The sequence below is a fragment of the Porites lutea genome, chromosome 6, assembly GCF_958299795.1.
Source record: "Porites lutea chromosome 6, jaPorLute2.1, whole genome shotgun sequence".
Classification (NCBI taxonomy): domain Eukaryota; kingdom Metazoa; phylum Cnidaria; class Anthozoa; order Scleractinia; family Poritidae; genus Porites; species Porites lutea.
Window position 1 is genome coordinate 5,826,221 of NC_133206.1, and position 24,700 is coordinate 5,850,920.

The 24,700-nt window shown below is 38.7% G+C and overlaps 2 protein-coding genes and 1 long non-coding RNA gene across 3 annotated transcripts in view; 1 reads left to right on the forward strand and 2 right to left on the reverse strand.

Annotated features, from left to right (window-relative positions):
* The window catches only part of LOC140940867 (uncharacterized), a 66,814-nt gene extending 42,144 nt beyond the window's left edge, over positions 1–24,670 (reverse strand). The window contains exons 1-2 of the long non-coding RNA XR_012166378.1: positions 24,570–24,670; positions 22,874–22,945 (exon numbers count right to left, since the gene is read on the reverse strand). This is a non-coding gene — a long non-coding RNA (uncharacterized lncRNA). The remainder of the gene's footprint in view (positions 1–22,873; positions 22,946–24,569) is intronic.
* On the forward strand, positions 1,175–16,024 carry LOC140941334 (polyunsaturated fatty acid 5-lipoxygenase-like). The gene is made up of 12 exons (XM_073390317.1): positions 1,175–1,319; positions 5,317–5,668; positions 6,304–6,442; positions 8,102–8,284; positions 8,641–8,771; positions 9,507–9,705; positions 10,414–10,520; positions 10,739–10,993; positions 12,041–12,147; positions 12,908–13,010; positions 14,495–14,713; positions 15,303–16,024. The coding sequence occupies exons 1-12, from the start codon at positions 1,270–1,272 to the stop codon at positions 15,534–15,536; spliced, it is 2,079 nt and encodes a 692-aa protein (XP_073246418.1). The 5' UTR covers positions 1,175–1,269; the 3' UTR covers positions 15,537–16,024.
* LOC140940605 (uncharacterized) lies at positions 18,039–22,242 on the reverse strand. Its single transcript, XM_073389602.1, has 6 exons — positions 22,058–22,242; positions 21,320–21,470; positions 20,301–20,521; positions 19,751–19,892; positions 18,915–19,144; positions 18,039–18,197 (listed from the first exon to the last, which is right to left on the reverse strand). The coding sequence occupies exons 1-6, from the start codon at positions 22,088–22,090 to the stop codon at positions 18,039–18,041; spliced, it is 936 nt and encodes a 311-aa protein (XP_073245703.1). The 5' UTR covers positions 22,091–22,242.
* Positions 24,671–24,700: the final 30 nt, after the last annotated feature.

Genomic DNA, 24,700 nt, shown 5'->3' on the forward strand with positions numbered 1-24,700 from the left:
ATAAGCTAAGAAATATTTCAAGACAAGTAAATTTTAATTACTTCAAGTAAAATAAAGCTTCACACACAACCGACTCTTTTTTACTCCAGGTTAACTTAAGGCCATTTTCCCACGCAACATAATTAAGATTGATTGACATGTTTTGCTTTTCTCAGAGCTCAAGAAACCGCACGTAACCGTAAGTCAGCTAAGTCGGTCATAAGGATGGTTTTCAAGTCGATTGAAACTTTCTTGAATCGTTTCAACTTTCCGACTTTAATGAGATGCAAAGTAAAGTTACTTGAAATTTTACTTAGGCCTTCACACACTGATTTTTGGCTAAGTAAAACTTAGCAGCTCTTAAGTCTTACTTAAGAGCCTAGTGTAAAGACAACCATTGTTGCATGCATGAATAATGAATATATGGGACTATAAGCACTAAAAAAGCTGCTCACTATTTCAACTATTTGAAAATATTTGAATGCAGGTGCTGTTGAAAATTGCAATCACTCTTTTTCTGATCTAGATAGTCACAAAAAGGTGAATTTTAAAGTAGTACGTGAATGCATTCCATTTTTCATAATTGTTTTTAATAAATGCACAAAGGGGTCGAAGTGCTTATAAATACTATTAAAAGCTGATGAAAATCCGGTGATGTACTGTGTTGGAATGGAAATAAACTTTTAATTACCTAATCATGTAGAAAAGCGACACCTTAATACAGTATGCAAAGTATGGATACTTAATTGGGTGCATAGCCCCACGGATTTATTATGCATAGATGTTTTGACTATATTCACAAACAATTTGTGTGAAACAATATGAGATTGCTGCATGCATGAATAATAAATATATGGGACTAAGCAACCTGTTCACTATTTTAGCTATTTGAAAATATTTGAATGCATGTGCTGTTGAAGACATTTCTCGATTGTTTTGAAAATTGCATTCACTTTATTTCTGATCCAAATAGTCATCATAAAGGTGAATTTTAAAGTAGTACGTGACTATATTCCTCTGTTTATAACTGGTTTTCAATAAATACACAAAGGGGTCGAAGTGCTAATAAATACCATTAAAAGCTGATGAAAATCCGGCAATGTATTGTATTGGGATGGAAATAAGCTTTTAGTTACCTGCTCATGTAGAAAAAGCAACGCCTTAATACATATATGCGATTGAAAGCTGATTCTTGGCTTCAGAGACACTCAGGCCAGTCGACGCAAACTCAAGCAAAAACGTTAAGCCTCTCTCAGTTCCAGTCAATCAGCAAGTCCTATAGCTTGGACTATGAGTTTGAATCTAAAGCTTTGTCTATTGTTCTTAATATCAACCTTGAGGTATGGCTTGCTTGGTTTTACCTTTTCTCATCCTAGATATTTTTATGATAATGACGATACGAGACTATATATAGCTTTTCTTCAGTTAGCTCGTTTGTTGAGTGTACTACGTAGGCTAAGCCATCTTCGAAGACACGCTCTCTTAGGGAGGTGAATGCTGTGCAAAAACGCACTTTACACTGATGAAGAAGAAGAGAGATTCAGCCGAAATATTTTAGAACAAATTAATTACTTTGTTTATGTCGATGGAACGTGAAATGAAATTTTACGCTTTAGTTAATCATTGAACGGTTTCCATACAGTAATGAGTGGGAACGACAAGGCATCATAAAATTATTGATGGGTGGGATCAAGAGAGAGCTATTTGCCTTTGTTGTTTAAATGGTGTTATAGTTCTTGTTTGAAATTCGTTACCAAAACGTCGCCTTAAACTTAATTAGTTTTTAACTTGTGCCTACCATATTGGTTGCCTTAAGTCATTCTGTAAACTAAATGAAGAGCTCCCTCGACGCTCCACCTTCTATCTTCAATTATGGAAGGTTTTACCCTTCTGATATTAACTGTTGCTGGAGCTGTAATGCTGATTTTGAGGTAAAGTGAGGCCATTTATTACTTGATCAAACTTTAACACATCACACGTTGCCATTTGCTTTGTTTTCAAAAGAACGTTGTGGCGATAAGCTAAAACCACTTTATAGCTAGAAGCATTAGTTTGCTGTGGATCGTTGTGGAATCACCCTTGAACCTATTTTGGTCAAGAAATCCACGCACTGCAAGTTCAATCTGATAGATCCTGATAATTCAGGCCAAAATGACTATAAATTAAATGATAACTTATTATTCACCAAAGAAAGATGAATTTCAGTCAACTTATCAATATGAATAGCCTCCCACCCAGAAGTTCCGTCACGCGTTCCTGCCCCTAAGAACGGCTGCGTACGGGGCTACAATATGAATTATTTTGAGGAAATTCCGTTTCGACAAGAGTGGATAAAGCTCAGAGAATGAATCCCCCATATAGGCCCTATACCCATCGTAATCCCTCAAAAGATATTTTTTTAGATCTTCTTTGAGGTCTGTTGTTCCCAACAGGGTTAAATGATAGCCAATCATGTGTCCTTAATGTTTGCAAAGCTGACAGGTGGGCGAAGGCCCACGCAAATCTTCGCGACGTTTGCGAATGAATAGTTTGCGTAGCATGGCAGATTTGGTTGGGCGCGCTAAATAAGAAAGGCGGGCGAGGGAAGAGAAAACTCGAGGAGATTGGGGCGGGAGCAACTTGAAAAACCGCTTGCACGGCCGGGGGGCGTTTTTGAGTCGGTCCGTACGCCAGCGTACGGATCGTTCCGATTGGTTCAGAATGTTCGCCCGTCAATCAAATATTTTGGTCATCTCCCATGGGAGAGTTGCGAGGGACTGGGCAAATCATCTCCGCAAAACAAAATCAAAATATCAAAGAAGCGTCTTGGTCGTGTTTAGCCTGTCAACACTTTATTTCTGACCGGCTGGGAAAACTGAAACCAAACAAGTTGTCAACAGAATTGTCCAAATCAGTAGAAGGGGATGGCAGTTGAAAAGGCCACGAATCCGGAGAGGCGGTTCTTATTTTTCTCGCGGCTTTGCCGCATACTACGCAATATTGTTATATAGGCGGAAGAAGAAGGTTAGGTTAAGAGAACTGCAACCATATAGGAAAACGAGTCGCATGTATACGTTTTTGTGGACGTTTTTGTGCACCTTCAAGGAAGTAAGTGTAGTAAGTGCAACAGTACATCGCGCTAAGGGCTCGTTGGTCTAAGTACTCACTGATATCAAGAAAAACAAAACTGAATGTATCAGTCCCTGAAGAACGTTCTTGGTGTAACTTCGGTCAAGTAACAATTCCAATCTGAAGATAATTTACCGTGAGTATTCAGCATCCTGCAAACAGTAAGAGCGTTTCGCGTCTAGCGTCAGAACATAGCAGGAATCATCATTACCTTTACGGACCAAAGGCTGCACCCATGTAGCTTTTGAGATACATGCACTTTGAAGAAACCAAAGAAACTAAAATCACTACTAAAAGGTTATCGAGCTGCAAGAAAAAGCTAACTTTAAAGAGTTAAAAAAAAAAAACAACTGCTTCTGATATCAAATTAATACGCGTGTTAACCACACCGGAAACCACAAAACAATCACTAAATGTCTCGTGACCTCTCAATGTCAATGTATGACTCCACGGAGACTCATTAGAGCGACCAAATTGAGATTTGCTCAGTAAAACATTAAAATACTCCATGCACTCCATAACCTACGAGATAAAAAGAAAGAAAGGAAAACCGCCGGTTGTTGTTTGAAGCATACTTAAGGCGGTCACGTTTCACACTGATGCGCTTATGAGTCGTGTTCAGCCTGTCAACACATTATTTCAAAACTAATTTCCTTTCCTTCTGTTTCTCGATGCTAACGCCAATTGATACGCGCTCAATTAAAGAAAAAACTCTCAAAAAACGGTTATTATTCGCAAACAGAGAGGATAAAGCTTCTTTATCCTCTCTTACTTTGCATTCCTCGCAACTCTGGCACTCCCGACAAGCTTTTGGACCACCACTCCTCCACGAAAGTTCCGCGCAACGCGCGAGGAAATATTATGCCGGGAAAACCGACGCGTTCCAAAAATAACGATGGGTAGAGGGCCCATATGGGTGATTTATTCTCTGACCTTTATCCTCTCTCGAATTCGATCAATAGTTTATTTCTTTTTGTTGGTTTTAACAAGACAAGGGTATTTACTCGTACCGAACTAAGTTATTGGGCCATTGTAGAGGATGGTCTTTTGAACTTTCGAGCGTTCTATTTACTTAGCTGAAAAATTCTCAAAATAATTGAAGGTTTCATCCTTTCTATCGATCATTTTTAATAGCCATAACTAAAATCCCGAAAGATATTTTTGCTAAGGATAATAATTCTTTTGCAATTCGAATTTAATTGTTCTATCAAGGTAAAATTTGTATGTGTTTATAATTTAAAGGTTTAAATCAAATTTAGAGTTACATTAAACAAGCGTTATGGAGCCGCCACGTGACGAAAAGTAGTAACTGCGTATTAATCATGATATATGGCCCTTGACTCCAGTGTTCTTGTATAGCACAAATGCTAACTCAAAAGTGACCTCGAATTATTTGCAAGTATTTCTTAAGAACACTGAAAACTGTAAATGACTTTAATTGGTGGATGACTTTTCGTTAACAGTCGGGGGTAGTCTTAATACAAAATATATTTATTATAACTGACTGGTCAATAACACCGGTAATCTCATAACGTTCTACATTTCCATTTTTTCTCCACGAAAACTCATTGACACCCAGCTGATCCACGCTAGCTGAACCGAGTATCTTAGATCATGACTTTAATATCACCAACTTCAAACTCTAATTAAGATCGATAATTTTATAATGCGTGTCTAAATGATATTTTGTCTTAATGTGGTTAAAGCCAAGAGCAAGTCAGATTGACTGTCTTCTTCAGGAGCCCAAAGAGCAAGGTTGACAGGGCTGTAGCAATCAGCGAGAGCCTCCGGCTTTCAATCCGATTTTATCATTTGTGGCTCTACCTAAAAGTGGCGGGAAATCTGATTACCACGTGTATACGCCTCGTCAAGTTACTTTAATTTACTTTTTCTACTGAACCCTGATTACGTTGGTGGCGCCATACAATGCGCGATTCTAAAAAAATAATGAAATGAAAACGAAGTTAAAACAAACAAACAAACAAACAAAATCACAAAGGGTGATGCTGTTCGGTTGCCGCAGAGTTGTTTGGCTTCGATCTCTAATGATATTTTACTTGTGTACTGACTTATGAACCGTTAAGCTAACTTTTCTTCTTCTTCTTCTTCTTCTTCTTCTTCATCTTCTTCTTCTTCTTCTTCTTCTTCTTCTTCTTCTTCTTCTTCTTCTTCTTCTTCTTCTTCTTCTTCTTCTTCTTCTTCTTCTTCTTCTGTTGTTTTTTTCATAAGGTGTACATCAGCTATTCGTTGTGATGTCACTCTTCCTCAAAAGTCTACTCCAGATTGCAAGGTCGCAAGAAAAGCTGCCCTTGCTGAAAACAAGAAGACGTGGACTTTAAAACATGATCCAGATGTGTATGGCTTCGCCCGTTTGAACATGACCCCAACGCAGCTGGCTGCTATTGTTTTTAAGGACCCCTTTACTAGATACTACACTACAGCATACACTCAGACCTTGAAGACGAATGAGAAAGTTTTGACACAGTACATCAATCAGACTTTTGGGCGGCCAATCGATGACTTCTCAGAATATCTTGCAATGTCTGAGTTTTTCCAGACAGTACTGGAGCCTCTTGTGGGGGTAATTACTGTGTTATTGTTTTCTTCGACTTTGCTTGCGAAATTCATTGTGTTCTTTCAGTGGGGAGTGGGTACTCTCCCAATATTTGGGTAGAGGTAGGCAGCTGAGGGTTTGAAACCCTGACCCGGTTTAGGACAAAAAAATCCCAAAATCTACCCTGTTTAGGACAACACCCTCAATTGTATTGCCTTGTTTAGGACAAACGACAAAATGAACACTATCTTATTTTAGTCATTTATTGGCAATTGCAATTACGAAATTCACGTTATAGTTATTGAAGACTTGGAGCACAAACAAATTTCATCAAAATAATCAACTCATGCAATCGTGCCGGCAATACTCTGTTCCTGTTAATAATTAGGACAGACTTGCAGCAAATTATGTTTCACCGACAAGGAATGTGGGATCCAGTTCCTGGAATCCAGATTTGACAGCGTGAAATCCAGGATGCAAGACCGGGCCCACCTTTCCCTCCCCTAAGCCAACACTATACTTACTTCTCACGTAGGGCAAATGTGGCTTAGGGGAGGGGTAAGTGAGGTGACTTAATATTACATATAGTGGAAATACAAGCTTATCACGGGTGAAGAAAAAAAAAAGGTTATCAACCTCTAATTACCTATATGTCGTTACAGGAATATGCCACGCTAGCTTCAAGGCACGAAGCTTTTATCAACGACAAGACGAAATGGATAAGCGACAAATACTTCACCCAGCAACGCCTTGCTGGGACTAATCCAATGTCACTCCAACGCGTGACAGTTCACAAACGAGGTAAGGCTACCGGAAAATGCTTAGTACCGGCGGCGGAGAAGGGGGGGGGGGGTGGGAGGCGGGTGTGGTACTCAACAAAGTTTTATACGCGGAGGCACTGTCCCGAGGTTCAACCCCTTACCATTTTATACACCATTTTTGACAGAAAAGGTACCCCTTTCGTATACCTTTCATTGACAAATGTTAAAGTCTTTCAAAAACCTAGTTTATAGCTTCGCATCATTTTAAGTGTTGTAAATGTTCCACCTTTAGACTATGAATAAATCCCAAAACCAGGACGTTTTCTCGAATTTTTCAAGGCTATAAAATGCATCTATTAGCCCACTTTTACTCTTTCAAATACTTCAACAAGTGAACTCCCGAGCCTTTCATATATACCTGAAGCCGGAGGAGGTACCCCTTTCGGGCGGAGTTTCCCCTTATAGGCCATTATAGGGAGTATACCCCCTTCCCAAGTGCTTAGTTTATAAGAGTATTTCAGTTGAAGCAATGCTTACAAGCAAATCTTATCAAGTTCAACCAATGCTCTGTCTCAAACTTTTGAATATGAATGGATCATAATTAGTACAGGAGACTGGTTAGGAAACCCGGCAAACTTAAAGGTTGAAAACAATGGTGCTGTAGGTTGTGTTGGAAGCTCCCTAACCGTGCACAGTCCTTTGTTTTTTGTTCCCAAATTGTGACTGAATAAATTAATGCGATGTTTCTATTGGTCAGTAAGTTCAAAATGAAGGAATGTTATTGAACGTTGTGCACCGTCAGGTCCGAAAAAGTTAACAAAAACCTATAAGAAAGGAGCCTTACGAGTTTCCCAACCATTCCACTTCAATAACTATGAAAGGATCAAAGAATACTAAATGCTCTACCGAATTAAAATAATTAAAATCCTTGTTTCTCTCAAGGTGACATTCACGGTCGTATGTAAATGCACAGTCTTTGAAATATGCCAAGTGACAAAACCAAGTCAGCCAAGTCGTTTAGAAGTTTTACTCTGGTTTATTCCAACATTATCTTCTAGAATTATTGTGAAATTATAGTTTGATAAAACGACGGTTGTAGGAGATAATCCCAAGGAATTTATAAAAAACAGGATGTTAAAAGAATTTAGCAGACGTAAACATGAAGGTAATCACTAGCCGTGTGAAGAAATCTTGGCTACTATAGCTTTGCCACTATATCTGCCATGAAAGAGAAATTCACCACAGACACATTAAAAGCGATTATTTCAACAAACCTCAACATACTTCATGCAACAAAACATAAGCGGAGGTCGGTGTATAAATGAAATGGGCATGCACGGCATTGTGGTAAAAATCCGGTGCATTGTGGTTAAAAATCCAGATGCATCGTGCCTAGAAATCGAAATTTTTTGTCCCTGTACAGGTAGATCTGCTGCTCGTTCACTACAGGCTTGCTCGCGCGGTAGCAATTATTGGAGTTAATTGCTGTTAATGTAACAATATAAACCAAAAGAGAATGATCTCTCTTGTATAAACAGAGGCTTCGCTTTTAGCCGTGGCTAAATCTATAAATCATAGCTGAAGTCTGCAAAAAAAAGACATTTCTCGCGGAGCAACCCCGTATAGGCAATCATAGGGAATACCCCCTGGGATTTTTTTTCAGTCATATGACTAATAATGCCTACCTGTATTCTGAAAGGTGACCTTGGAGTTCTGCGTGGGAGACTAGGTCGGCGCTGCAAGGTGAAAACAACTGATGGCAGATGCTGCCGTTTTCCATTCAAATACTGGTTTAAAATATACAAGACGTGTATCAAAGATTATCGCCACAGGCCACGGTGTCCAACCTACAGAGGATATCCAAGATGGGGAATTTGCAAAAGTGAACTTCAGTCGTCAAATATTACTATTATGTACTATTGCTTATTAACGGTCATCACTCAGTCGCTGATGACACTCAGTCTAACTTAACGGTCGTCGAAGTAAGGTTTTTTTTTTTTCAAATGCTCCAGCCTGCTTAGGACAATTGCAGCTTTTGCCCTTTTATATCCATTAAGTACACTTCAGCACTGAAATTTATATAGACTATTTAGAGGACTCATGATCAAGTCCCGGTAAGGTCTACGGCACTTAAGAAGTGTTTAAAAAACTCTACGGAACTAAACTGAACTGAACTAGTCATTGTAGTTGGGAATTTAATTACTATATTCATTCCTTATTTTTTCATATCATTCCAAGTTCCTGAAAAGCCTGCAAAGCCTGCGCTAGTAGGTTTGGATTGGAGCAAACTGAAGGAAACGCTTAACCCTAACTTTGACTGGGATGCCGCTGTACAAGCTGTTCTTTCGAGACATTACACTTTGAAAAAGGTATAAGGTCTCTTCAACAGTCGGTTAATATATAGTTAGTCCACCAAGCGACAGTTAATAGATTGGAATGGTTATGAGGTCCGTCAGACTTTGTTAATGTTTTAGTGGAAATGGTGGTAGGCTGTTAGTAGGCTCTATTACCAGCCGCTTTTCGGGAAATGTGAATGCGCTCCTCCCACGAACAGTCTCTTCTTGGGAAGGACAGAGAGAGCGGGTAGTACTTGGTGTAAGACTGCCCAAAATGTCCCAAGAGGCGAAAATCCAGCCTAACTTGGAGGTGCACAAAGTTCAATAGTATTCCTATTACTTTGACCTTACTGACCAATAAAAAACGTCACATTGTTATATTCCGTCACAATTTGTGAACAGAAGGCAAAAGATTAAGTACCACTATAATTGAGTTCCCGAAAACTATAAAATACGGCTGGCTGAGAGCATCATGTTTGGTTACATTTAATGACTGTGATGTAAAACAATCAATTGGTGGCAATTTGTAAGGAGCGGGGAAGGATGGTGAATGCCAATTGGCGTTTGGCTGCGAATGAGATAAAAACGGGGGATTTATTGGAAAGAAGGCTAAGCTAGTTTGACTTCTGGTGGTAACGGTGTGCAACGGAGCTTTTTATTTACTCCATATCTTGCTTACAATAGGATTAACCACTCTTGAAAAGGGAAAACTATTTGATATTTTTATTATTATTTATTTTTTTTTTATTTATTTATTTTGTTTTTCAGGCCGTAGATCAGGGAAGAATCTATGCTCTTCGTTACGAACTGTGCGACGGGTTGGCGAGATCACCGGATCTTACAGACAAAGATCCTCGACGCGAAATGTGGAACTTTTTTTCTCCTATAGCTCTATTTGCATCTAAGCCCATTAGCCAGGGAAAGAACGAGCTTCTTCCAGTGGCTATTCAAATGGATTTTACCCCTGGTATGTATGAACCTTTTTTCTATTGACAAGAATCTACACCGAAAAAAATTAAATCCTTTTACGTTAAATACTTCATGTATTAGACCGCGAGTGGTTTCTCAGAGTCACGCACATCGAGTGAAAAAAAAGCAAATAAATGGTAAAAGAGGAGGAGAGATTAGGGCAGAGAGAGGAAAAAGAGCGCTTATTTTTCGTTCTCAGGGGTATCCGCCTTCGTTCCTCAAACCGTTTTTCGACAAGGAGGCTCCGCGCCAAGTTTCTATTCCAACCTCCTGTTTTGGTCGGAAAGTACCCCTTTCGTATATCTTCTATTGAAAAGTGGTACCCTTCCACATAACCTGTTTAGAACTTTACGTCCCTTTCAACCTTTTGCAAATACACTCTTCTTAAGATATGAATGACCTCAAACCAGAACATTTTCTAGATTTTTTCGCAGTCATACAGACCAAAATGACATAATTTCCTACCCTTTTCAATTATGCTTCTACTAGTAAAATTCCTACTATTTCATATACCCAATGCCTAAAAAAGGTATCCCTCTCGGGCGGAGCCTCCTCGTATAGCCCATTATAGGATGTAATCTCCCCCCCACCCCGGGTTAACAATCTCACCCAGCTACGCTGGCTCTCATGATATCAGTGATATCAGTGACGTTGCACATGTCAAGAGATGTCAACTGGTAAACTGGTGTTTGTAAACTTTGCTTAGATTCAGCAGTTTACACTCCAAATGACGGAGACAACTGGATGATGGCCAAGCTCAACGTTCAAGTAACTGACATAGGATATGCGCAGATTGTGGAGCACCTCGGAAGGGTATGATCAATTTTCAACAAAACATTAATTGTATTTGCCAAGCTAAGTGATAGTAAGTCAGTAAGTTAGCCATCCGTGGACACCAATTTCATTTTTGCCTTTTACGCACTCTTGCAGGTCGAAGAAAACAAGTATTTCCGAGTACAAAGCTTTTTAATGTCCAGTGGTGTTTTAGAGTGTTAAAAGGGCATATTTTAAGATTTAACTTCTTTTTTTAGGTTCACTTTATGGTCGAGCCATTCTGCGTAATTCTTAAAAGGACTCTGTCAAAACAGCATCCACTGAACCAAATCCTCAGGTTTCACTGCAGAGAGCTGACTGTTCCAAATACTTTTGGAGTTCCCAACCTTGTAAACGAAAACGGACTCACAGATCGACTGTTTGCATATGGAAACAAGGGGTCATTCAGAATGCTTAAAGACACATACCCTTTATCCACTTGGGAAATAACCGACTACCGAGGCAATATTAAGGTACGTCAGTAGAACTCGCCTATGAATGAAGCTTTTGCTACAATTTACTACATATTTGGCATAAAATTATCATCAAGAATTCCCTTTGACTCGTCATAATGTAACCCTAACCAGTTTATTCTGTTTAAAGATCAACACAAATATTAAGTTGACTGACTGTCTATACGTGAACCTGAAAGAAATGCAGCTGTGGAAAGCAGGTTCTCTATTAGATTTCAGATCGCAACAACAGGGAAAAGCTGCTTTAAAAACCCACCTATAAACAACAGACGATTCAGAGTAAGGACTGCGACCTGCGTATTGTAATTTAAATGAAAGCTTATTGAAAGTGCCCATAATATTTCATTAATTCTTACGCGACAATCCCATAAGCCTGCGTAAAACAACCGTTTCTTCTCGTTCCTTGCGGCTTGGGACGTTTCATCAGGCGAGGCGTCCGCACCCCAGTGACAGAAATTCCTGCTAATGACGTAAAATCTGCCTGGAATCTGGGTAGGAGCTCTGATTGGTGTACGTTGTAGTTATACTGTTTTAGCTATTGTTTACCAATGACAGACAAAAGACCACAAAGGTCAAATGAATCTTTTACAAAACAGTCAATATTCGTGGAACATATTCTTCTCTAGAAGAAGCGTTTGAGTTTTGCTGCAGTTCGTTCACAGATGAACGCAAACTTACCAAAATTGACCAGGAGAAACATAAAATCGAACAAATTTGCATTTGGAACCTCATGACAACCGGATTAGCCTGTGTACAGCCGCCCCCTCCCCTCAGGAAAAAATTGGGGAGATCTCTCTCTCTCTCTCTCTCTCTCTCTCTCTCTCTCTCTCTCTCTCCCCGATTTTTTCTAAGGGGAGGGGGGCGTTTGTACACAGGCTACTACAGGATTTATTACATTAATTTACGTCATCAGTATGGAATTTCTGCCGCTGGGACGCAGACGTTCCTTCTGTATAAAAGCTTAATTAACAACGCAAACTGCATTGCAAAGAAATCTTTACTCATTAAGCAAACGGAGAACCTTATTTACCTATCTTAATTCACTAGAAACGCGGACTCGATGATGAAAGACTTCTTCCCTTCTTCCCTTTTCGAGATGACGGCTATAAGATTTTGGAAGTCATTGAACAGATGGTGAAGGATTACGTTACAATGTAAGCCAGCACACTAATGTAATAGATGGAATAAAATGAAAGGATAATCTTTGTCTCAGCTTAGGAGCACCCAATCGAGCCGTTTACCATTCTCCTTCCAGTACAAAAGCAAATATTTAATATGCGTCTTTGTTTCACTTTCTTTATTTCAATCACTGAAGACAGCAGGCTACTGTTTAGCAGTTGTACTTGGTTTGTCGTCAGGGCTAGACGTAATTCATTCAACGGAATATTTTAATGGAGCAAGGTCACTGTTTTTTAATCCCGTGTTGAAGTCATTAGTTAGTGCCTCTACCCATCAATAACATGACCTGCAGGGTTATGAGAAGTTATCAAACAAATTTTATCAGAGAGAACTAATCATAGTAGTTTTCTTGGTGACATTTGCTGGCAATGGCGTTAAAACTGACTTGAAAACAAACGTTGGCCCAACTTTTTTTAAGTTTGATCCATGTCCATCCTTCCTATCCTTAGTAACAGAAGACAGAAGACAGTTTCAATGCCTATGAGTCTTAAATAACGGTGAAATTAGGGCATTATTTTTGAAATTCATTTAACGCAAAGATACGTTTGAGCTCTTTAAAAAGGTAGCAAATAGCATACATACGTCCAGGCGAATCATAAAAGGCCATTTAATTGTCAAGGAGCAGAACGTGAAACCCATTTAATTAAACACTCAGCCTTAAAATCGATAAAGTGAACAAAACCAACAACCGTGGTCTTACTCAAATTGATAATATGTAATTTTATATTGATTTAGGTATTATGAGGACGACAAAGACGTAAAGGAAGATACGGAACTTCAAGATTACGTCAATGAACTGTCTCTAGATGGAACAGGGCCGAATGGCGGCATTGGCAGGGTAAAGACTATATAAGATATATCAAGGACAACCAACGACTTTTTTTCCGTAAAATTACTGTTCCAAGCAGCAGTTATTGCCCAGAAATCTCTTATAGGTAACCGTTCCATTGATATATTAAGCTCTAAAATTCCGAATATCCTATTTTCAAGGTTTTTTCCTAACTCGTACACCTTCGATTTTTGGAAGTTGAGTTTTTCACATACTACTACCAAGATATTGGCTTTACAGTTAATAAAAAGGTCCCTCGAAATTTCATTACAGAGACAAAACGTACTCTAGAATTTCTATACTTCTAATGAAAATACGGCTATTTCATGTCCTCGAAATTTCATCTGGAGCCATCGGAGTAGAAACAGTTTCGGATGAGACGGAAAACCTAGCTAAAACTTTACAGACGTTGTCCAAAGTTCCCCTAACACATCCAAACAGGTAAGTAGTTTTTTCACCAGCTCCAAATAACGCAAAAAGGCTTCTAAAGCGAAGAGAAAATCATTTTAGACACCTCTGACGCATTTGAAAACATTCGGTCGTTGGGTGATATATTCCAAGATAAGATGAAAAAAGATTCAAAGCGTATTTTCATACGAATGATAATTATTTGCTCAGACATCGAAGGGAAATATTTCATTCTTCATTCTGTTCGAGGGCTTTGCAAAACAGCATGCACGGAGCATTCGTAACGAAAAATCTCGGACACAGAGAAAAACAGTTCATCAGTCTACCTTACTTATACAAGAATTTTTTCAGGTGTCCCTGTGTATATTTTACCTATTACTGTGTTTCCCAACGTTAAACAAAGGTAGTGAAACATGAGAAACACAGCTTTTCAGAATCACAAACATTTATTTCTTTGCTTGTTCTTTCCCTTAAAAATCTAAAATCTTCCTCCTGATCGGAACTTGGTTGTACAGCCAGTTCTGTGAAAGCTAAAAGTGGATGTGGTAGCCTACGCCACCGATTAAACTAAACTCTGCTTAAAACCGTCTGCGAAACATATTCGAAATCTTTGCTCTGGGGCCTCACCTGTGTTACCTGAAGACTTGAGTACGTTCCATAATTGGCCTGTTAAAAAAGGCATCGTCGAAATACAGATAAGGTTGAAAGGAAATTCGAAACGCACTTCTGGTAATTCGTTGAATCCGTTGAGGGCCCGGGACAAGGGTAACGGCGCCGTTTCGCAGACGTTACTAACTGGAATCAGATAACGTCTACGACGCAGGCTAGGGATGTGGGAAATCGGCGGAAAAACAGTGTGTTAAGACAAAGAATTTGGACATGGGAGAGAGAGAATTCAGTCAAAAACATTAGGAAAGATTCAGTCCCGGGCAGACAACAGTGTTGGTGCTTCTCAGAGAATTCGGTGATTTAAGAGTATTTCTGTCACTCAACTAAGTCAAGATACATTGCTACTACTGACAATTAGGACATTTCAGACTGCAGTAATTAAGTCACTTGTGTTCTTGTGTTATTATTTAAAACAGATTCAAGGTTTTCCTAAAAGCATCGGTACCAAGAGGGAACTTTGCGAAATTCTAAGCCGCTTTCTCTCCCACGTGACGATATACCACGCTGCCGTTAATTACGTAGTAGTTGACTATGGACAATACATTCCAAACCAACCGACCAAGCTCTACAATGACTCCAGGGTAGAAGTAGGAGAATTTTCGGTTTACCGCCTACCAAACAGGGTGACAACCGCGGTAAGTGGGATTCTTATCATGAAACATTGTTATTTTCGTTATTTTAACATTGAAAGGTTCCTTGACAAAAAACGCATTCTACTTGAGCATCAATGTATTTAACGCGAAAGTGCCATTTGGGGACACTATTTTTTACGTTTCCAACTGGAGATGTGGCCGCCATCTTAAATGATCATCCCAGCTATGGGAAGCAGTGTTATCGCTTGCAATGCAAAGGGAGTACCTTAGTTTTTAAGGTCCCGGGAATCGAACCGGTGACCTCCGCCCTGCAGTCAAGCGCTCTACTGACTGAACTAATCCTGCTGCTGTTATAAAAAGAAACGAAGAGCAAAAAAATATAGGTGTCAAAGTTATAGTTTGCATACCTCAATGGCTATTAGTGGCTTCTCGGTAGTTCTAATTAATGAAACTTCGTCATCAAAATCTGTGCTATAAAAGTTTTCCTCCGACAACTTGATGTTTTGCATTGATTGGAATTTCATACTCAGTCCGTTCTTTGGAGCATCGCCTTCTACATTTAGTGTATTCCAGAACAGACCATGATGACATTGTTAGTGTAAGTTTAAATTATTGTGTTTGGAAATTTCAGATCCATTCCAGTGCTTTCAATACGCTTGGAATATTCCGCCTCGACCGCTTGTTTGACTACGGCAACTCCCTTGAGGATACCGACGCTGTCAATCTTGTTAACTGTTACTATAGTAAGCTAATGCAAGATGTCCAGCCTAAATTACAGAGTCTAAACCGGAAAAGGAAGGATGGCGGAGATCTGACCTATCCTTATTTTATTCCCAAGTGGTTGCCGAACGGAATTCAGACATAATCCACACATTTTTGCAATTTTGACATCATTGAGCGGGGCATAAGGGTTTTCGGTGATGGGGTTTTGCTAGATTTTTGGTGCGGTTTTTCGGAAATTTTTATTTCAAGTAGCGGCATTGCGGTTTTAGCAAACCAAGCGGTTTACGGTATTCAGAAATTTTCGGGTAATTCCAATGATGTGCGGTTTCAGTTATGTTATTCTGAACGGTGTTTATAGGTATTTCTGTGTGGTTTTGCGATATTCGTACCCCCAGTCTCACAGTTTTACAATTAACTGGCCAATGTAATACTCATAGCGCATCTTGCGAGGAACAGCACGTAAATTATAATCCTCATTTGTTGTAGAAGGGTTCACTCTTAGGGAAATCCTTTCAGAGAGCATGAAATATTGTGTGTTGTTAATGTGTGTTTAACATACAGAGATCCCATGACTTGTACCACACTTACTAGTGATGTGATATAAACTTGAAATTAAAGAGCAAAAAAGGATGATTTCGTCCACTTTAACAAGCATATCGACAATAAGTATAATTGTCACGTGTGTTCACGACCTGGGGTCAATTTAATAAAACTTTTACAAGTGTTATTTACAAGTGTAGCTATTGTTTTCAGTCTCTAAAACAAAAGGGAAAACTGAAAATTACACTTGTAAAAGTTTTTTTTTTAATTATTAAATTGAGCCCTGAAGGCGGTTAGATCAGTCAGATGGTAAATCTAGGTGGTGGTGGGGTTCTCAGTTTCCCGTTTGGTCAGTTTCAAATTCTTGAAATTGACACTCGGCTTCGAGACTGAGGAGTATAAATCACTAAAAGCGTGGAGATCTGAGGATGAATCGCGCTTTAAAAAAGCAGTCTACCACTTTGAAGTCATAGAAAATAGATTCTATCCCTTTGGGGAGAATCCAAATTCTTGGGGGAGTTCTCGACTGGAGAAATACCATTCTCATACATTCACCAGCCGTGAGATTAACCAACACCTTTCTAAATATGATTTTTAAATTTAAATATCATTGCGATACGGAGGGTATCGATATCTCAGTATGCGCAATGAACCGAGCACGAACCGTGTTTAATAAACTTAACTACTGTAGGTAACTTGTAACTCAATTGCAAAAAATTGGACCAGTGACAAGAAGGCCACAGGATCGACTAATGCATTGAAAACTATCCGGCTTTTTTTTTCGAATTGTCCGTGTCACTGCAAGAAACACTAAAAAACTAGAAATACGTATCTCGCAATAACCGTCGCGAAACTCGGTTTGGTAACGGCACTCAAGTGTCACTGCAAGAAACACTAAAAAATAACAGAAAGAATACACTTAAGTATTTACTCGTGGCTTTTAATGTTCTTCAAATGCGTTATATTTGATGTAGTTCTTCCCCGAGATATTTCTTCTTCTTTTTTCATCGTTTTCTTCCATGTTGAAATTTGTCTCAATTTCATTATCAGCCTTAAGAAATTTGTGATCAGCCTGAAACAAAAGTGGAACATTAAAACACTTTTAATGCGTTAAAAGATATTAATAAAAAAGGCAAACTAGAAGCTTTATTAAGTCAGTCGAAACGAGTGATGGACAGCTGGATGGAGAAGCACTAGAGACAGCAAAAGACTTGAAATACCCCTTGGGCACATACTTAGGTACCTGAGTCACCTCACAGTCGCCCCATTTAAAAAAATCCAAAAACTTTAAGTGTCAACTTGAGCAAGAGGGAGACATTTTTTGATTCATGCCCCGAATGAGTGCGATTTAGTAAAAAAAGACCACTGCGAAATGCAAACAAATGTATTCGATTTCAAGAGTAAATGCTTAAAGGTTCTTGGAGGGGTAGTAGTCTTTATGCCAATATAATCAATTTGAGTGTTAAAAGTGCTAACTGAGGACACTCTTTTACGTCTCCTACTCGAGAAGGGACCGCCATTTTACGTGGTCTTAAACCCGCAACCTCCCGCTCTGCAATCAAGCGCTCTACCGACTGAGCTAGCCCTGTCACGATTAACTAACCTTCCGTCCAAGTTGTATCTTCCAACAAGAAACATCACAATTGGAGTGATAATTGAAGCCATGGTGGCCTTGAGTAGAGCTTTTCCTAGATTACTGTGGAAAAAGTTTCGTCTGACTTCATACTCCTCAATCTTTGTCTTGAATGATTGCTCTTCGCACCACGATTCCTCTTAAATATTAAAAATAAATTCCAATCAATGAATTAATTGAGGAAGTGAATATATTAATGAACAAATTAGTTCAGCTATAATCGACTCGGCTTAATAATTATTTAATAACTAGTTGTTACGAATTCGCATCAAGGCTTAGACAATTTGCAGGAGTCGTCTATTTGGTAAAGCAAATGAAGCACTATACAAGCATGCGCAACATTAAGTAAACAGATAGCTGGTGGCTAATAGCCAACAAAAAAGCCAAATTTCAGGCTTATTAGAATAGTACCTTGCCCTTTCAACTGTGATTGCAAGTCAAAGTACCGCATTTTTGGTCAGCATCTACACACTAATGTACGGGCATACCTATTGGACAGCCATTAACTGATATTCTTTGCAAGCATGTGATGTTTCCCTCTACATTGCAGACGAACTGCACATACCGAGCTGCAACAGGTGCGGAAAAGCTGCACACAAACACCCATTCATCGTCCTTGTAGTAAAATGACTGAAAAAAAAAACTATCTATGTTAGTTCAAACGCCCTGGTTAATTATTTAGGAACTGTTATAATATATTTTAGCAAAAAGACAACCCCGACGAGATTTCTCGTTTTCTCCAGTCTCCCTGAGTTGCGACTCCTAAAGACCGTTGGTGCAACGACGGTCGCTGTAAGATTTGAAAATCTCAGCGACTGAAAACTCTATTTGAAAATAAAGATACTCTAAAAAAACCGACGCAGAGAAAATTGCAGGCCATTTGTGTATATAACTTGCGATATACTCTTACGAAATTAAACAGAGAAGACAGAAACTTAGAGATAGAAATCTAACACATTTAAGAGCTCGACAGGTCTGCATTGTATGGGGTAAATTTTTTGAAATGCTGTTTAGAGTTGCCTTGTTTACTTGTCAGTAATTTAAAAAGTAACATAGATAGAAATTGGTTTATTTGATTGGTTATCAGTCTGTTTGCGGAGAACGTTTCACCACCGCCCTATTAGGAATCCAGGAAATTCTTGCTTGTGGAATCCGGAAGCTTACTAGGCTTTGGAATCCGTGATTCAGTTTACGGGATCTGGAAACCCGCTAACGATTGAAATCCAAGTTCCACCGACAAGGAATTCTGAATCCACAGAGTTGAATCCTGATTCTAAGACTGTCTTGGATTACCTTACATGAAGCGGTAACCTGAACTCTTCCATCTCGAAAACTACATGTACGTACCTGAATTTTAAGACCTTGTGGAAAGCTCCTCATCAGCGAGGGATTGTTTCCACTTAGTAACAAAGCGTGTTGTTTTGCGCTTTTGCCAAGAAACTGATAACTTGAGATTAAACTGCAAGATGGCAGGTCTAATACTGGATGTTCACTGTAAATCGGAGTGATTTGATCGTCATCGCATTTCATACCCATTTCTCTAAATAGAAACCAATCAACTGTACACCAGTGTTTGTCTGGAAAAAAAAAAGGAGTTATTTCATCACCAGACTTCCATGCATAGTAGAGAGAAATAACCTATTTCTACCAGGTATGACTTTCAGCAATTCTATCACTTGATTTTAACAGAGCGTTGTTTATCATAAACGTTACAGGAAGAGCCAGTGTGATTCCAATAAAAAGGTTTAAAATGGAAAAGGGGATCCTTTCGCTCTGTCAACATTTCCAGTAAGTAAGTATTTACTAAGTAAGTAAGTAACTTTTATTAGTGTGGTCAAATTAAATACGCTTAGCTCATTATCACGCATAAAGAAATATCCTGACAAGACAACTTATCACGAGCGAAGTTTATTCAGCGTCCTAGCGGTCTTAACTACAAAGTTACACTGCACAATGAATAATAATTTTTAGCGCGATCTAAAGCCAATTGAATATATGAACAAAGAATGGTCCGTATTGGGAATAACGATCTGAACAATTGTCGGCTAATTGAATATGCAATAGCGTATTGCAACAACGTTAGTGCTGTATGTATCGGTGAATGCCAAAATTTGCCTTTAGCTTTCCTATTCTCGAAGTAGCTTTTAGATGTAAGCATCTTAGCGTCCCTTATTTTCACTTACCTAATCTACATCCTGTTATCTGCAGTTTATTTAACAACAGAGGACCGCCAGCTTCATCAGTTGGAACGAATTGAACGTATCTAGCTGGAGCTGGTTCATCTAAACTGTTGAAGAATAGCCATTCGCCTTCCGAATACTCTGACTTGAAACAAAATGTTTATGAGTTTAAAAACCCTTATTAGTTTTACTACACATTAAACACGAAAAACCTCGTTCGGGGTATATTTTAAATGGTTTCTACACAATGTACTTTTAAGCATGTCAGAGAAGCCTTCATACCTAATGATAGTGATGACGAACTTGCATTGCTTGATACACTGAAAAGTCCTACATAACCTACGTTTTTAAACGGGTACCCCTTCAAAACTGAAATTTTTGACAGTAACTTTAATTTGGTGCCCGCTTTGAGGAATTTTGTCTTTTGCCTATAAATTTTGCTACACCTGAAAGAATCATTTCCTCAAGACTCAGGTCTGGACCCAGGCCTGGTGTGTAAGGGGTAAGGGAACAAAAAAGCATTAGCTATAAGCATAATCATTTTTGGACTTACTTCCACCTGCATATTTCCATCATATTCCGTCAAGAGCTTGGAATTCAACCCACTTATCATCAATTTGTGGCTCTTTGATACATTTGACGCAAACTGATAACTGGTAATAAGACTGCAGGAAGCCAGCTTTCTAACTTCTTCCTTATTAAGAAGAGAACTTTGGCGATCACCACACAGAATGTCATCGGCCGTAAAACTCTTTGGTTTACATCGAGACTTTACTGGAAAAAGAAACAAACCAATAAATCCTATGGTCGTTACGAAGACCTTTCATATAATTCTAGCCATACATGCTGGCACACTCAGCGTATTTACCTAAAAGTTGGTCGTGGTGCTTTAGAATTTTCTTCTTTTTATACTTTCTGAGGCGGGGCTTACTTGAGGGTTTGGAGAAAGCTTCAAACATGAAATTATTTATTTGCTTAAAACAAAGTACCAAGTGATCACCATTTTTACACGTTGTCATAAAATTGCGGAGTAAAGCATATTCATTGCGTTTTTCCATACATGTCTTTCGGTTTGGCCTGAGGCCTGACGCAACAGCATTACTTACGTGATGAGACTGAGTAAAAAAGGTAAAAAATATCAACCAATCCAGCAACGGCCCATTTTAAAAGGCCGTTAGCGAATTAATTGATGTTTTCGACTCTTAATTTTCCTTTCAAAGGACACATTTTAAGTAGAAAATGTAGAAGACTAAAATTGGAAGCCTTTGTGGTTTCCTTATGTGGCGTAAATGAAAAGAAGATTGTTTGAAAACAAAAGAGAGCGACAGAGGCGCAGAAATATTCTGACCCTACCCAACGCACTTGTGTACGCAAGTGCACATATCGAGGCCTTTTAAGTACAAACCATAGTCGTTTTATTCATCTGAACTAGTTGTAGGAATCTTTTTCAATTAATGTTTTTTTTTTATTTCATTGTTAAAAGGAATTGACTGAAAAAAATAACATGTTGCAAAACATTATCTCTATCAATTTATTAACCCTTCATAACTTAACTTCGCTTTGCGTCCATACCTAACGTGCAACCACTCAAAGTCAGACCATATAAACACTGTGAGTCTTCGCTTTGATCAGCGGAAAACTGCACAAAACGAGCAGGAACTGGTTCAGAGAAGTAGTAATGATACACCCAGGCTTCTTCGTTATTGCTCACAATATAATCTGTCTGAAAACAAAAAATATCAAGCAGATTTTTGTAATAAACGTGTTAGATTATGAATCAAGAAGAACTTGATCTGTTTACACGTACTGCTTAAAGTGTTTGACTCCTGGACGCACACAAAACACCTTCATGGCTGAGTCAAAAGCAAAAGCACTAAAGAGGGAATTTCGCTATTTAGCCTTTGCCTAGTTGCTATGAACAGCCAGGAGCTGCCCCTGCACGGGTGGATCTTTAAATGTGGTCAAATTTTCTTTCAAAGTTCTTGCAATTCTGCTTTAATGAGAATGTCCCAGATCACTAACGCAAATGATTCCTACCAATCCACAGTATCAGTTTTCCAACATGAACGAGAATTTGCAAGTCTACGGCTCTGAAGGAGTCTCTTATTTATCTCAAGTCTTTTGAAACGCTTTTTCTATGTTTCGGTTATTATGCCTCACAGAGATTTATCTGGTGGATAGTATTATCCACCTTTTCAACAAAAGGGGCCAGGAATTTGTTGTCTACGACAGTTGCATACGGATGAAGAAATGACTAAAAAAAATCCTTGTCACTTTAAGTTGAGAACTACGGCTACTCAAATCTTTTACCTTTAAATTTATGTCGCCTTTGTACTCCTTCATGTTTTTAGTTTCGTTGGCACTTATAAGGAGCTTGAAGAGTCTATGTGTCCTGGTAGTGAAACTGTAACCAGTGATTACACTGCAAGGTGATAACTCTTCCAATGCATGATTGGAAATTGATGTACCGTCTTCCTCACTACTGTAACATGGGACTTCTAGGGTTTAAAGAAAGAATTTTTTTTTCTTAACAAGCGGATTGTTGTTGTTGTTTGTTTCTTTGTTTTCTTAATACAACAAAAAGTAAAGGCGCTTTGCGAAAGTCAGAACTGTCTGGCTAGACCGGTAGCATTCACGAATAAACTAATTTGACTGTATAGTAGTGATTAAATCATGGAATATCCGGATTGCTAGACTGGTCTGCTCATGCAGTCAAATATTAAGTACTCTTAGATTAACTTCCCTCACGTTATCTCATCCTCTTGAACATTTTCACAAATGGAAACAATAAGCGACAACACAATACTATTAACTATATATGAACCGGGAGGCCTTGGGAACTTGATTACTTTTTCTGAGATTACCGCTTATGAAAAATGAGAAGGACGGCGTTCGAGGAGCGTCTAGACTTCAAAACGCTTTTGGGTTAGGGAAGAAGGAGGGAAGGGTATGCCTCGTCTCTGCAAAAAATCTGGCAACGTCCATTTTTTTTCTATCTTGTGCGACGGTTGGCAATAACAATTTGTTGTTTGTTTCCAAATGATAAGATAAATCACAGACTAGCATATTCCCCTTTGCGAGCTCCGTGATCCACACCACCACCCACAGGGGGTTGTAGTTACATACCTATTGTCCAGTTGGTTGCATAGTTTCTCTTATCATGCTTGACTAACTTCAGTTGTTGAACAGCACACTTTCCTGCAACAAAAATAGACAAAGAATTGTTAAAGCAGCATATTTGTCACGTACCTAATTATTTGCAGAGAGATTCCATCCAGCAAATGCTGCTTACCTAAAAACTAAAGGAAACATTTTCTTTTTAAGAACAAACGTCCCTTTTTTTCCCTTTTATTAATCAAAGGTTGAAAATACAGTTTATTTGACCAAGCTCAACCAGTCGATGTATGAGGGTTTTAGTTTCTAAAGAATCTGTGGTGACACGTCTGCTGGGAAGTGAAATCAAAAATTTGGTTTTATCAACTAAAAGGCTGTTTACATGTAGAGAGGAAGATCCTAGAGGGAGAGGATCATCCTGTTTTCAGTATTCAGATTACATATCAAGGGTTGTACTTGTCCCTAGCGCTATGATCGTCCTTGGCTAGTACTAAGATTTTCCTAGCAGAGAGAAAATCCTGGTACTAGGAAGATCCTAGCACCATGTAAACTGCTTTCGGTAAGAAGATCCTAGCACTAGGGACAAATCCGACTAAAATGTCGATGGGTCGTTCAGTGGATAATCACAGCAATCAAGGCCGACTATTTCTTTTTTTCCGTTACCAAGAGCTGTTAATTGTGATAATTCTGCTGAAATTAAAGGCAGTTATTAACGCAGTAAAAAGACCAGAAGGGTCCAAACTGAATTTTTAAGCCCCATTCACACCGGAGCTTAAAGATGTTTAAAAGTTGTTTAGTTAAACATGGTTTGAATTTTCTTTCCTTCATAAAAGCTGTTTACTAACTTAAATTGATTGCTAATTTAGTGCAAATTACAAAACATGTTGACTTTCATATGAATCCTGTGTGAAACCTTGTGTTGTTGTTTTCCATGTCTGTTTTTCATATTTTTAAAACGTGGTTTTAAAATTAAACATGTTTAGTTGGTGTGAATGGGGCATTAAATTCCTTCTCTACTTGAAAACCACAAGGACAGAAAATTCTGCATGTAAACCCCATTAAAAAGTCTTCCGTCTTCTAGCATCTTCCTGGTGCTAGAATTTTCCTCCCTTTATGCAAACAGCTCCTGAGTTAATAAAGTAAATTGGCCTCTGCAAAGCTCAGTTGCGAACGCTAGCCCTACTTTTGAGAAAAACACCAATTCGAGACACATTTAAGCGGGGATTCTTTCATGATATTCAAGGTTCCCATCTCGTAACTGGATAGATGAACTGTGTATTTTTTTCGTACGTCCTCATTGCTTCTTCCATACCTTGGCCATGGGACCAGTCTGCATTTATACATCCAGTTCATCCGGCCACGTTATTTACTGAGATCCTGGTCTGCAAGATATCACTGGCAGCAAGGGTTGTCGCTGCCGTCTTGCAGCTCCTAAATATCGCATTACTTATCTTTTGGAAGAATTAATGGGAACAGATCAGGAAAGCGTCCACATTGTGGACAATTTGAAAAAAAAATTTTTTTTTTCACATGAGTTTAGAACGAGCAGGAATAATTTGTAACCCAGTTCATCAGCGCGCTCTCTGGTATAAGGTCACATGATAAGCTAATGATACATGCACAATCATCTTTTTTTACATTAGCTTGATGATCCTGCATTATATTTCTTCCAAATTTTTAGTACTTATTTATTTTTTATCTGACTTACCCGTTGTTCTAACACCAGGCTGCTCGCCATCACTGTTTTCCTCGTCAACAGATGATGTATTAGAGTTGGGTGCTTGATCGATTTCCTTTTCTGTTCAAAATTTAACAAATATATAATTTAAAAAATCCACC

Bases quoted from the DNA above. Each gene is read 5' to 3' on its own strand.
- LOC140941334 (XM_073390317.1), top strand. From the start codon at position 1,270: ATGAGTTTGAATCTAAAGCTTTGTCTATTGTTCTTAATATCAACCTTG. The intron at 8,772-9,506 runs GTATAAGGTCTC...TTTGTTTTTCAG, and splicing joins GACATTACACTTTGAAAAAG to GCCGTAGATCAGGGAAGAAT. The intron at 9,706-10,413 runs GTATGTATGAAC...AACTTTGCTTAG, and splicing joins TCAAATGGATTTTACCCCTG to ATTCAGCAGTTTACACTCCA.
- LOC140940605 (XM_073389602.1), bottom strand. From the start codon at position 22,090: ATGAAGGAGTACAAAGGCGACATAAATTTAAAG. The intron at 20,522-21,319 runs GTATGGACGCAA...TTCTTTTTCCAG, and splicing joins TTTGAGTGGTTGCACGTTAG to TAAAGTCTCGATGTAAACCA. The intron at 18,198-18,914 runs GTACGTACATGT...TTTTTTTTTCAG, and splicing joins CACAAGGTCTTAAAATTCAG to TCATTTTACTACAAGGACGA.